Source organism: Cetorhinus maximus, chromosome 11, assembly GCF_964194155.1.
Source record: "Cetorhinus maximus chromosome 11, sCetMax3.hap1.1, whole genome shotgun sequence".
NCBI lineage: Eukaryota > Metazoa > Chordata > Chondrichthyes > Lamniformes > Cetorhinidae > Cetorhinus > Cetorhinus maximus.
The window spans coordinates 57,229,892-57,243,995 of NC_135889.1; the positions used below are offsets into that span (position 1 = coordinate 57,229,892).

The 14,104-nt window shown below is 42.4% G+C and overlaps 1 protein-coding gene across 1 annotated transcript in view; it reads right to left on the reverse strand.

The window, feature by feature from the left end:
• agps (alkylglycerone phosphate synthase) overlaps window positions 1–14,104 on the reverse strand; it is a 160,284-nt gene that overhangs the window by 107,483 nt on the left and 38,697 nt on the right. Inside the window, exons 3-6 of the mRNA XM_078552025.1 lie at window positions 5,193–5,283; window positions 4,707–4,827; window positions 4,548–4,622; window positions 4,217–4,288 (exon numbers count right to left, since the gene is read on the reverse strand). Coding sequence (XP_078408151.1) covers window positions 4,217–4,288; window positions 4,548–4,622; window positions 4,707–4,827; window positions 5,193–5,283 — 359 coding nt within the window. The remainder of the gene's footprint in view (window positions 1–4,216; window positions 4,289–4,547; window positions 4,623–4,706; window positions 4,828–5,192; window positions 5,284–14,104) is intronic.

A 14,104-nucleotide genomic window follows, 5' to 3' on the forward strand; every position in this document is an offset into this window, starting at 1 on the left:
GGCCGGACACGGTTGTTGACAGGGCCCTCAACCGTGTCCGGCCCATAACCCGCGCATCCTCCCTCACGCCTTCTCCTCCTTCCCAGAAACATGGTAGGGTCCCCCTTGTCCTCACTTATCACCCCACCAGCCTCCGCATTCAAAGGATCATCCTCCGCCATTTCCGCCAACTCCAGCATGATGCCACCACCAAACACATCTTCCCTTCACCCCCCCTGACGGCATTCCGTAGGGATCGTTCCCTCCGGGACACCCTGGTCCACTCCTCCATCACCCCCTACTCCTCAACCCCCACTTATGGCACCTCCCCATGCCCACGCAGAAGATGCAACACCTGCCCCTTCACTTCCTCTCTCCTCACCGTCCAAGGGCCCAAACACTCCTTTCAAGTGAAGCAGCATTTCACTTGCATTTCCCCTAACTTAGTCTACTGCATTCGTTGCTCCCAATGCGGTCTCCTCTACACTGGAGAGACCAAACGCAAACTGGACGACCGCTTTGCAGAACACCTGCGGTCTGTCCGCAAGAAAGACCCAAACCTCCCTGTCGCTTGCCATTTTAACACTCCACCCTGTTCTCTTGCCCACATGTCTGTCCTTGGCTTGCTGCATTGTTCCAGTGAAGCCCAACGCAAACTGGAGGAACAGCACCTCATCTTCCGACTAGGCACTTTACAGCCTTCTGGGCTGAATATTGAATTCAACAACTTTAGATCTTAAACTCCCCCTCCCCCCATCCCCACCCCGTTTCTCCCCCCACCCCACTTTTTTTTTTCAATAATTTATATAGATTCTTCTTTCCCCACCTATTTCCATTATTTTTAAATCTAAACTAAAACCTTGTTAGTCTTTCCACCCCACCCCCACTAGAGCTGTACTTTGAATATCCTGTCTTCCATTCTTAATTAGCACTTTTCTCAGACAAATGTCACCACCTTCGACACCTCTTTGACCCTTTTGTCTATGACATCTTTTGATTATCTGCTCATCTCCACAATCACCACACCCTCAATGTGTCTCTCCTCCCCCACCCCACCCACCTTAAACCAATTTATATTTCTCCCTTCTTCTAACTATGCTTCAGTTCTGCCGAAGGGCCGTGAAGGCTCGAAACGTTAACTGATTTCTTCTCCGCCGATGCTGCCAGACCTGCTGAGTTTTTCCAGGTAATTCTGTTTTTGTTTTAGCCTGCTCCCTAGCTGGTTCCACAACATATTGCTCCAAGAAACAGTCTCTAATACACTCTATGAACTCTCCCTCAAGGCTACCCTTGCCAATTTGATTAGTCCAGTCTATATGCATATTAAAATCACCCATGATTATTGCCATGCCTTTCTTACATGCTTCCAGTATTTCCTGGTTTATATTGTGCCCTACTGTTGAACTACTGTTTGAGGACCTATAAATTACTCCCGCCAGGGACTTCTTTCCCTTGCTATTTCTTATTTCTACCCAGACTGACTCTACGTCTTGCTCTCCAGTGCTTATATCATTCCTCACTATAGCACTGATCTCTTCCTTTACTAACGAAGCTACACCACCTCCTTTTCCTTCCTGCCTATCCTTCCAAAACAGAGTACCCTTGGATATTCAACTCCCAAACCCGCTCTCCCTGTAACCACGTCTCAGTAATCGTCACCAAGTCATACCTATTTATCTCTATTTGCGCTGTTAACTCATTAGTTATATTCCGAATGCTATGCACATTCAGATACAAAGCCTTTAAGTTTGCCCTATTGTCAATTTTCCCTACTCTTATATGGTTCTTTGGTGCAATATAGCGTTCACACACACTGTCCCTTCCTTTCACTCTTTGGTAACAATCAGGCTCGTCACTAACCTGCACTCTTACCCTCTCCTTAAACTTTGATTTTTTATATTTCCATGCAACTGAACCCTCCTCCCACTATTTAGTTTAGAGCCGTATCTGCAACCCTAGTTATGCGATTCGCCAGGACACTGGTCCCAGCATGATTCAAGTGGAGCCTGTCCGAACGGAATAGCTCCCTCTTTCCCCAGTGCAGGTGCCAATGTCCCACGAATTCAAACCCATTTCTCCCACACCAATCTTTGAGCCACACATTTACCTCTTTAATCTTATTGACCCTGTGCCAATTAGCTTGTGGCTCAGGTAGTAATCCGGAGATTACCACCTTCTTAGTTCTGCTTTTTAATTTAGCCCCTAGCTGCTCGTATTCCCTCAGCAGAACCTCTTTCCTCGTTCTACCTATTAAAATAAGTTTTAAAAAAGGGATGAAGATAGAGGACAGAGTTCATGGTCTGAAGTTGTTGAACTCAACGTTAAGTCCAGAATGTTAAGCTGCAAAACGGTTTGCGTGGGCTTCACTGGAACATTGCAGCAGGCCAAGGACAGACATGTGGGCATGAGAGCAGGATGGTGAGTTGAAATGCCAAGCAACAGGAAGGTTGGGGTCATGCTTGCGGACAGGCCGAAGGTGTTCTGCGAAGCAATCACCCAGTCTGTGCTTGGTCTCCCCAAGTAGAGGAGTCCGTATTGGGAGTAGCAAATGCAGTAGATCAAACTGAAGCGCTGCTTCACCTGAAAAGTGTGTTTGGGTCCTTGGATGGTGAAAAGGGAGGAGGTAAAGGGGCAGGTGTTGCACCTTCTGCGATTGCACGGGAAGGTGCTGTGGGAAGGGGATGAGGTGTTGGGGGTGATGGAAGAGTGGACCAGGGTGTCCCGGAGGGAATGGTCCCTAAGGAATGCTGACAGCGGGGCGAGGGGAAGATGTGTTTAATGGTGGCATCATGCTGCAAGTTACGAAAAATAATTTGTGATGCTGCCGACATTACCTACTGATGCTGTGCTGCTCAAGTTAAGCAGCCTATGCCTTTATTTTTCTTAACCCAAGTCACGATACTCATCCTGTAATTTCCTTCAAGTCAAATTGCATAGCTCAATTGCAATACATTTTTCAAATTAGAAAAAAGTCAAAAGAACTCCAAGTAAAGGAACTTGGAAAAATATTAACCTGTTTGACATGGGAGTAGAAAACAAAGATTAAACAGAATTATTGGCTTTATTTAGAACCCAGGTGGTCATAAGCAGCCTTTTAAAAAGTAAGTATGAATTGAATTTACTTTTTGCAAAGGTATATTGCAGCATGAACAGTGAAAACAAATGGCCAATGTTAGAACAATTTTAAAAGTACTCTGACAAATTAGATACTCCTTTGCAGCATATCTCCTGAAATGCAAGGTGGAAACACATGAACAATCATGAAGAGTGCAATTGAAGTTACATCATCAGCTGAAGCATCGATTCCAACCTGCTTGAGATAACAGGGAACTTCAACTCAGCTGTAAACCACAGTTGTACTTTTGTGCAGAATTACAACAACAATTTATATTTAAATTGTGCCTTTCACATAATGAACTTCCCAAGCCTCTTAAATAAGCTTTCCAACTCCCCAGATAATGTGAAACGAAAGTGTTGACATGGACAGGCTGAGAGCAATCAGTATAAATTCCATATTTCAAGCAACACCAAACATGTTGTAATTAAATGTAATTTTTCTGTGTCTTACACATAGTGTCTCGGCAACCTCGGGATCAAGCCCGTGCCGGATTTCGGATCTTGCCGGTTTTCTGATCGGGAGGGTTCGGGCGTGCAGAAAGTGATGAGGGCATGTTTTTCTAGTAGGGATTGCAAAGGGCAGTTTTGAAAGAGAGACAATGCTGCAAGCTAAGCCAGGAAATTTCTTGAAGCTGCTTTAGATCAGCCAGTGTTACTTTGCCGAAGCTCTGTTTATGTATGTAAATGGGGTTCCCACTGCATTGGCGGTAGAGTGGGAGGAGCTTCAAGGAGTTTCCCAGCCATACAATTAGACCAAAGATGTCAGTGAGGTGATGGCTACTTAAAAAAAAAAGTCCAGTTTTTGGATAGCCGGATTTGAGACAGTACCTGTACTGACATTTGGTACTGCAAAAACAAAACCCAAGTTAGATATTTGGAAAACACATTCTAGTTCAAATTTTCTTCAGGCTATAAAACTGCAAATTCAAAAGCTTAATGAATTGCCTTTTCTTGAAAAAACTTCTTGGAAGCCAATTTCTCTTCAGTAAATGAACATTTTTCAGGGTCGATTCTGTTTGAACCTCAGTTAATTTGGGGCAATTAAGTAAAGTTGAGCAAACTACAATTTAGTTTTATAATTAAACTTACAATTATACAATATACAATTAAAAATACTTACCACCAAATGGAATGATGCAAACATTGTGCTTAGAAGCCAGCTGTACTATCTTGACAACATCAGAATGACAGCCTGGAATACAAAATAATTTTGGTTGTAAAAACGCGTACTGTACATGACAGACAATGCAACACTTATGGCTGCAATTAGTTATTCAGACAACATGGAATATGGCAGGAGCAAAAATGCACATGTAATTTGAGCAAAAGTGTACTTTGGAAACATACTTTCCATATTTTTCACATTTAGAGAATTCTATGCTCATTATATATTTGGCTAAGCGTATGCCAGTTTGAAAACGTTGGCAAAAAACACAAACCACTACACTTACTTGGCCAGATTACAACATCCGGAACTCGTTCAACCTTGCCTTCACGTAGAGCAAAAATCTCATGTAAGCAATGGCCTGCATTTAAAACAAAGTGCAATAGTTGATCACAAAATAGTTTGAGTATTTTATATTTATTTAAGAAAAATTCAGATTTCTTACCATGGGACCTTATTAACCTATCTTCTGGATCTTGTGAAAACGGGATACCCAAGTCCTTTAGTTCCTTCAGACATTCTTCATTTAGAATGGATAATGGAAGATCATCTAAATTTGGTGTAGTCTTCAAAGTAAAAAAGAAAGTGTAATTAATTTCTATAAATTATTGTTCAACCGCAAAAGAGAATTCTTTCAAGTTAGCAGTCTTGCCAAAACCAAAACAGCAAGGCGGCATTTTTTGTTTTAAAATTAATAGGCCAAACATGCCCCATTTTCTCACTTAAGTACTTAAAACGGTGCACTGGAATAAATCAGGCCATCATTTGAGCACCAACATTTTGTACCAGAAAAATTTTACAAAACTAGAACCTGAGTTAGGCATTTCTCTTGTTATTTCAGGTTCAACAAATCATGCAAAATCTTTTGCTTATAGTATACCAGCAAGATATCAAAGGAATGTCAAAGAACTGTTGTGCACAACTTTATTACCCTTGGGGTCGTTCTGTGCTCCAAACTCGCTCCAAAGGATTTTTCCATCCACTCCTTCAAAGCTGGCAGTACCATGCCACTAAGCCGATACCTGAGCAAGAAACTTTCACTCATCAGTTACCATGAGCATAGTGCTGTATTTTTACAAGTCACTATTTTTACACAAACCCTCATGCGTTCAGCAAAAGAATCCCGACCCCATGCATAGTAAACAAACTGCTGGGTGAACGATTAATGGTTAATGCGACAGTGTATTTGGGTCATCGCACTTACACAGAAAAACGGGTAAGTGGTGTTTTTGACAAGTTTACAGAATTTTAAAGAAAATCAAATGCTCAATATTTTAATACCTGCTTCTCTAGAGAGAGGAAGTAATCATTATGGTAAAACCTACAAGATATACTCTTAGATTTCAGAACTATTTGATATGCTTCAAATCTATTAACCGTTTCCAAATCAAAATATTTGATATTAAATGATTAAGTTAATTCTCTCCAGTTTCAAAAATATTCCAGTTCATATCATTGCAAATTCTAAATAAATTCCAAGAAAAATAAATGTACTTCACAGGGACTCTTGTCCACATTCATGTTTATAAGATTCAAGTGTAAATGTCAGGTTTGGAAAATGAAAAAATGCAGTAATTATTCAATTGAAAAGGGTTAAATGCTTCCTTCCCCTGTTCCTTCTCAAACTGTTAAAGGACTGGTTTGATTAGTTATTCATGATGATGGCGTAAATTGAGCTTTATTGTTGTATTTCTTGTCATAAACAAAGTTATTTTGGAAAAACAGTTAGAAGAAAATCAATTTTTTGAAATCATAACGGATAATTTCAGTTTGTTCCAAAATTTATAAACTATTAATGTATGGGTCTTACCTTTAGTAAACTTGAACAGCAATAACTATCACTCTGAACATAGAGTCATAGAGTTATACAGCACAGAAATAGGTCCTTCGGCCCATCGTGTCTATGCCAGCCATTAAGTACCTATCTATTCTAATCCCATTTTCTAGCGCTTGGCCCGTAGCCCTGTATGCTATGGTGTTTCAAGTGAAGTGAGAAAACATCACAGAATGAACATTTATCTACAATCTACTTCAGATATCTAGATTTATACGCTAAGAAAGAAAAAATTAAATCTTAAATACCATGATATCTGCTTATTGTAGACCAGAGTCATACAAGGTGAGTGTTATTCTCTGAAGAGTTCGCTAAATAAAAAAGTGTATTGATTAAGGGCCTTAATGGAAATTGTTTACCAGTTCCATTATGTAGAGTAAATTTAAACTGTGCTTTAGTCAGTGCTTCCGCTATTGTAGGAGTGGTGTTAAAATTGCCTATTACTGATGTTGGCTTGGTCTTAGGGAACAATCTAGCTAGAGGCCATGTACTGCAGGCATGTCCAACATGGGGCCCGCAGGACAGCTCTGCTATGCAGACCACGGAGCCAATTTTGAAATTGCCAGTCAAACAGGTAAATTGGAATGGAAGATTCTGCAAGGGCCAACACCTCCACTCACAGGCTGTTTCACTACCATGTTTTGTCAGCAGCAAATATGGGAGAGAAACAATCTATGATTTGAGGAGCAGCTGCAGCGAGTTCAGGGAAACAAGGTGGGGAGGGCAGTGCGTGCACACGCGCAGGAGTCGGGGCGAGAGAGACAGAGTGTATGTTGGAGCGAGAGTGAGAGCACACCAGTGTGTGGGAATGAGGGAGTGTGGGATAGAGTGAGCACCCAGAGACTGGAAGTGAGTCCGGCTCTCCCACACTCCCCCGGCTCTCCCACACTCCCCCGGCTCTCCCACACTCCCCCGGCTCTCCCACACTCCCCCGGCTCTCCCACACTCCCCCGGCTCTCCCACACTCCCCCGGCTCTCCCACACTCCCCCGGCTCTCCCACACTCCCCCGGCTCTCCCACACTCCCCCGGCTCTCCCACACTCCCCCGGCTCTCCCACACTCCCCCGGCTCTCCCACACTCCCCCGGCTCTCCCACACTCTGGCTGTTCGTATTAATTACTCTTTTTTAATTTAACAACTTTTTGCTAAGAAATTGCTTTATTTTTGCTAAGCAATTGTTTCTTAATACCTCAACTTTTTTTTTCAAAATTCAGTTTAAAGTTGTACTGACACTTATCTTTCTGAAATTTGCTCATCAGCCCCTTGAGGGAGAATAAAATGAAAATGTGCCCCCCCCACCAAGTGAAAAGGTTGAACGTTCCTGATGTACTGCATCCAGACACTTCCACAAAATCAACTGAAGCTGTTAAAGATAAGGATGAATCAGCAAGATCAATGGGCTTGGAAAAACATATAGATAAAAACAAAAAACTACTGCGGATGCTGGAAATCCAAAAAAAAAACCAGAATTACCTGGAAAAACTCAGCAGGTCTGGCAGCATCGGCAGAGAAGAAAAGAGTCGACGTTTCGAGTCCTCATGACCCTTCAACAGAACTGAGTATAGTTAGGAGAGGGGTGAAATATAAGCTGGTTTAAGGTAGGGGGGTGGAGAGAGAAGTTGAGGGTGGGGTGGTTGTAGGGACAAGCAAGCAGTGATAGGAGCAGATAATCAAAAGATGTCACAGACAAAAGGATCAAAGAGGTGTTGAAGGTGGTGATATTATCTAAGAAAATGTGCTAATTAAGAATGGATGGAAGGACACTCAAGGAACAGCTCTAGTGGGGGTGGGGTGGAAAGACTGACAAGGTATTAGTTGTAGATTTAAAATAGGTAGGAAATAGGTGGGAAAAGAAAAATCTATATAAATTATTGAAAAAAACAAAAGAGAGGGGGAATAAACGGAGTGGGGATGGGGGGAGGGAGTTTAAGATCTAAAGTTGTTGAATTCAATATTCAGCCCAGAAGGCTGTAAAGTGCCTAGTCGGAAGATGAGGTGCTGTTCTTCCAGTTTGCGTTGGGCTTCACTGGAACAATGCAGCAAGCCAAGGACAGACATGTGGGCAAGAGAGCAGGGTGGAGTGTTAAAATGGCAAGCGACAGGGAGGTTTGGGTCTTTCTTGCAGACAGACCGCAGGTGTTCTGCAAAGCGGTCGCCCAGTTTGCGTTTGGTCTCTCCAATGTAGAGGAGACCGCATTGGGAGCAACGAATGCAGTAGACTAAGTTAGGGGAAATGCAAGTGAAATGCTGCTTCACATGGAGGAGAAACATGATAGGGTCCCCTTGTCCTCACTTATCACCCCACCAGCCTCCGCATTCAAAGGATCATCCTCCGCCATTTCCGCCAACTCCAGCATGATGCCACCACCAAACACATCTTCCCTTCACCCCCCCGGCGGCATTCCGTAGGGATCATTCCCTCCGGGACACCCTGGTCCACTCCTCCATCACCCCCTACTCCTCAACCCCCACCTATGGCACCTCCCCATGCCCACGCAGAAGATGCAACACCTGCCCCTTCACTTCCTTTCTCCTCACCGTCCAAGGACCCAAACACTCCTTTCAAGTGAAGCAGCATTTCACTTGCATTTCCCCTAACTTAGTCTACTGCATTCGTTGCTCCCAATGCTCTACATTGGAGAGACACCAAACGCAAACTGGGTGACCGCTTTGCAGAACACCTGCGGTCTGTCCGCAAGAAAGACCCAAACCTCCCTGTCGCTTGCCATTTTAACACTCCACCCTGCTCTCTTGCCCACATGTCTATCCTTGGCTTGCTCCATTGTTCCAGTGAAGCCCAACGCAAACTGGAAGAACAGCACCTCATCTTCCGACTAGGCACTTTACAGCCTTCCGGGCTGAATACTGAATTCAACAACTTTAGATCTTAAACTCCCTCCCCCCATCCCCACTCCGTTTCTTCCCCCTCTCTTTTGTTTTTTTCAATAATTTATATAGATTTTTCTTTTCCCACCTATTTCCATTATTTTTAAATCTACAACTAATACCTTGTCAGTCTTTCCACCCCACCCCCACTAGAGTTGTACCTTGAGTATCCTGCCATCCATTCTTAATTAGCACTTTTCTTAGATAATGTCACCACCTTCAACACCTCTTTGATCCTTTTGTCTGTGACATCTTTTGATTATCTGCTCCTATCACTGCTTGCTTGCCCCTACAACCACCCCACCCTCAACTTCTCTACCCCCCCCACCCCCCACCTTAAACCAGCTTATATTTCACCCCTCTCCTAACTATACTCAGTTCTGTTGAAGGGTCGTGAGGACTCGAAACGTCGACTCTTTTCTTCTCCGCCGATGCTGCCAGACCTGCTGAGTTTTTCCAGGTAATTCTGTTTTTGTTTTGGAAAAACATATGTCTGTCTCTGAATCTGTTGCCAAAAACATTGGTTTGACTCAGGTGGTGTCCTAATAGTCAGACGCTTAGGCTTCTGAGATTAAAATGACACTGAAGCCTCAGGCTGACAGCAAAGATTCAAGAACAACTGGAAACAAATTGAAGCTTTGAATTAAGCTCGCTGACAGAACCTAAGCCACATGTGTCAAAGCAGAATACAGCAATGGCACACCAGGCTGATGGAGAAAACAAAGGAAGACAGTGCTTTAAAACAAAATGACTTGGCTGTAATTAATGCTGATACTGTGGAACTGCGAGGGAGAGTTAAAATTCTGAAATGTAAATTAAAACTTCAGAATGACAAAGCAGTTGCTCTTGAGGGAAGAATTAAGCAAAGTTTGTGCTGAGTGGGGAGAAGAATTTTTTAAAATCCATGGATCGGGTAGAAAAGAGCATCAGGATTTCCTGGAGGATCATCACTGTGACCCTAAGGCAAATTCTGAATTGAAGGAGAACCATAATTCTGCATTTAAACAGAAAGAGAACGATTCAGTTGTTTGACTGGCTGAGACTTTTTTTTAAAAGAGTTGAACAATAAAAACAATAAAAAAAAACTTAGAGCCATGAAAGAGCATGGTAATCCAAAGTTAAACCCTGAGCAAAGTGGTTTGCACGCTGTTAAAATCAACATCCTACGACAATGTAATTTCTAATTCTAAAGAACAACAAAAGGACATAATTAAGCCACAAGAGAAGGGGAGTTGTGACAGAGGATTTTGTCTCGATTTACAGATTATACCTATTGGAATTCAGAAACACGGGATTGCAAGCAATGTTACTACATTTTAGTTCTTTACAAAGTTACCCAAACTGATCCGATTGTGCCACCTTTAATAAGAACAGAAAATGCTAGTAAAACTCAGCAGGTCTGGCAGCACCTATGAAGAGAGAAACAAAGTTAATGCTTCGAGGCCATATGACTCTTCTTCCAATCTAAAGAGAAGTAGAAATGTGATGTGATGGATTTTATGCTGTTTGAGAGGAGGTGGAACAGATGGAGCAAGATAGGAGGTCAGCGATAGGTGGCAGCTAAGGAGAGACTGACAGATGTCAAGGACACAAGACAAAGGGAATGTTAATGCTAGTGGTAAAGTGTAAAGAAGATGCTGATAGTGGCATAAAGGTAAGGTAGCAGAAGCAGGCCGCAGGGCACAAGAGGGGGTGCAGGTGTGAGACGGAGTGCACCTCTATTATTCACCACACAGAATGTGGTTGGAAGCTTGTGCTTGGATTGATGAGACGAAGTTCGCAAGGATTTAAACAAGGCTGGAGGGAGAATTCTCTTGGTTAACACTTACCGTGAAAGTCAATTTGGGGATTAGAAGTTATCTGGCTGGAAAAGGAAAATGGAAGCAAGCCTACAGGAGCTGAGAACAGCTTCGGACTGGTTCCTGGAAAACGAAGTGTCCACCTGAGGGACAGAGTAAAGTATGACCCTGGAGGGTGATTTTGTCAGTTTAAAAATTAAATGGGGGAATCTTTTCTGTAATTTAGGGTAGAAGTTGCCTACTGTCAAGGCACGGAGGGCATCACAGAATTTATCCTTGACTTCATCAGGGTTTGTCATGGTAGGGGCATATACACTGATGAAAGTTGCTTGCCTGTTGCCATGCAGGGGGCGATTAAGCACTATCAGACAATCATTAATATCCTTGGGAAGGCAAGTCAACTTACTGACGAGATGGATCATGGCAGCAAAGTCTATGCCAGCTTCGCACCACTCTTTTCCACAGCCACTCCAAACAATGTGTAACCTGCATCAATTACCTTGGGCTGACCTCCTCAGGTAGGAGAGTCTCCCCAAGAGCGACAATCTGGACGTTGTAACTGATCAGCTCTCTAATAATAAGGGCAGTTCTCTCAGGTCTGTCAGCTGTGCGTTGTCAATGAGGGTATGGACATTTCTTGTGCCAATGGTGACCGGTGTCACCTTTACTTTCTTTACAAGAGATTGCGACATTGATGGGGTCCTTGCAGGCTGCAGCCTGTTGGCCAGGGAGGTGAAGCAGACAATGTTTAGGCCACCTTTTCTAGACCCTTCCTCATACTAGGGGAGTGAGCAGTGTGGTTTTGAAAAGGGCTGCTCAGTTACTTAGGGGGCTGCCGAGTTCCACTTGATTCCTTCCAGTGAAAAACGACCCTACGGCCTGAGCTGCCTGTGTGCAGGTTCATGACTACAGCTCCCAGTGAATTCACACCTGCTGCTACATCGCTCACCCATCGCAACTTGAAACAGATAAATGATGGATGACCGGTGATATAATTATGAACAGGACCTATACATGAACTGGATTATAGCAAGGTAAGGTCTCACATTGTCAGCCTCAGTCTCTTGTCCTGACCAATCTTGGCCCAGTGGTAAGACGAGTTTAGATGGCTCTACAGTTGCTAGTTACCCTCCAATAACTTGTCTACCTTGTCCAAGTAGCTGCCATCACAGCTGATACTCAGGCATGAATTCCGGGAATCAACAATGCATGAAAGCAAGGATCAGTGTCCCCATCTCATTTCAAGACAACTAGCAAGTCAATGAGGCATGCAAATTCTTCGCACTTCTGAGAAACGTTCGAACCAAAAATTCAGCTCTTCGTGCACATAGACACTAATATATTGGCAGCAACAATTCCAAATGCCAAGCCACAGAATTAAATGGCTCTTCCAGTCTCAGGAACCAGGACACTAACAAAATGCTCTCCTCAAGCTCTTTGGAAGATGTCACGGCTTCTTCCACTTAAGCTTTAAACTGCTGTTCAGCCAAAACTATGGAAGTTTTGCTAAAACATGATCATCACATCCTGTTAAATAAGATTCTGACACTACTGGATCAGAATTTTCCTTTTTTAACAACAGAAAAGGAAAAGCTATGGTCCAATTCTGATTCAGTTTAGAACAGTAGATATTTTTTGCTTGGAATGTCTTAAGTGCTGCCAAACTTCATTATACATATTTGGTGAACAGATGAGTGCACTTGGCGCTGACAAACTCAGGTCTACAATTAAAGATGTGCAAAGAGATTACAACACAATTAAGTTCCTTATTTCTCTTGTAGCCATTTACTATCCAGTTTGGAATCTCTTGCAGTTTCAAGTAACACAGGCTTAAATTCAACAGCAGAAGGTGACAGAAAATAATCTTGCTCCACTCTTGTGAAAACAGTCTAGAGATTAAAGTATAGAAAAAAAATGCCTTCCCTCGTGTGTATTTTTACTTTCATTTGTGTATTTTGCATGACATACTTCTAAACACTAATTAATCACTAACTCTCCAGCCACATAGCTCTGCAGCAGCACTGCCACAGCTCAAAGGCTACTTTGATCGCCACTCCATTTTTTTTAAAACCACATTTGCACGGCAAAAGTCAATGTCTTCAGGTCATGCTCTAAAGGCATTAGACGACAACATTAGTGTCTGGTCTCTGTTGAGGGAAACAGTTGTCAAACATACAATTTTCTGTCGGAAATCATTTTTCACTACAGATTGAAAACAAAATGATAACCTTCTGCAGAATTTCAATTTGAAACAATTCTTATAGATGGCCCGGGGTGGGGGGGGGGGGGGGGGGGGGGTAGGGCGGGGAATTCTTCCAAAGCTATAAAGACAATTTCAATATATTTTTATGCTATTAAAATATAGCAGACTAAACATTGTTTCAAACATTTGGGGCCAGGTATTTGCAACACAGTTTAAATGTCAAAGCCAAGAACTGGGTGGCACTTAACTACAATGCCATGCAGTTGATGAATGCTGTGATACAAGTCTGTACCCTGATTATGTATGCAGCAAGTTCCAGACCTCATCCATGCCATTTGTGGGAAGGAGAAAGGAGAGTCAAAAGCGCAGCCCACCTCTTTCCAAGTCAATTTCACATGCTCTCTGATGAGGGAAAGTTAAAAAATAATCATACTGGGAACAAGGTTTGAAATCCTACACCCAATTCTAATGAGTTTCAGTCAGTTTTTTTTTGGTGGAAGTGTGGAAACTTTATTAGAGAAGGAAAGTTACAATTAGGTTTCTTATTGAAGGTTAAAGTCAACTCTTGATACAAGTTTAATAAATGCTATTATCTAGGAATGCTTTTATAATAAAGCCAGCCTTGAGGTATCATTGCAGTATTAACTTCTTGAAAATTCAAAGACTGCTTTCTTTTGTTGGAAAGATTACATAAAAGCTACTACTTTACTGCAAACATACCCCAGCTGTGTAGACTGGGGAGGTTACATTGCTTCTAATCAGACATGTTTATGAAATACATGACTGAACCAGTACTGACCAAGCGAGGGACAATGTGGGGCTTTGTAAAGATTTTAATGCAGTGAATTAAAATAAAGTGATTAAGTATATATCACTTAAAAAGTGAATTTGAGAATATTCCATCCATTCGTCATCGTAAAATGTGAGGATGTTGTTAAACCTCAACATATAGCTCTGAAGTATTACAGCCTGTTTATTTGTAACAGAAAAATCAGCATTATTATTTTGAGAATATCTGTATACTGAAACAGTAAACAATGGTGGGATTCAGATATATCAGCTTAACCCTCCAAGCACTGCAGATGAGTTTACACAATCTGAGGCCAACAAGTTTGTATGCA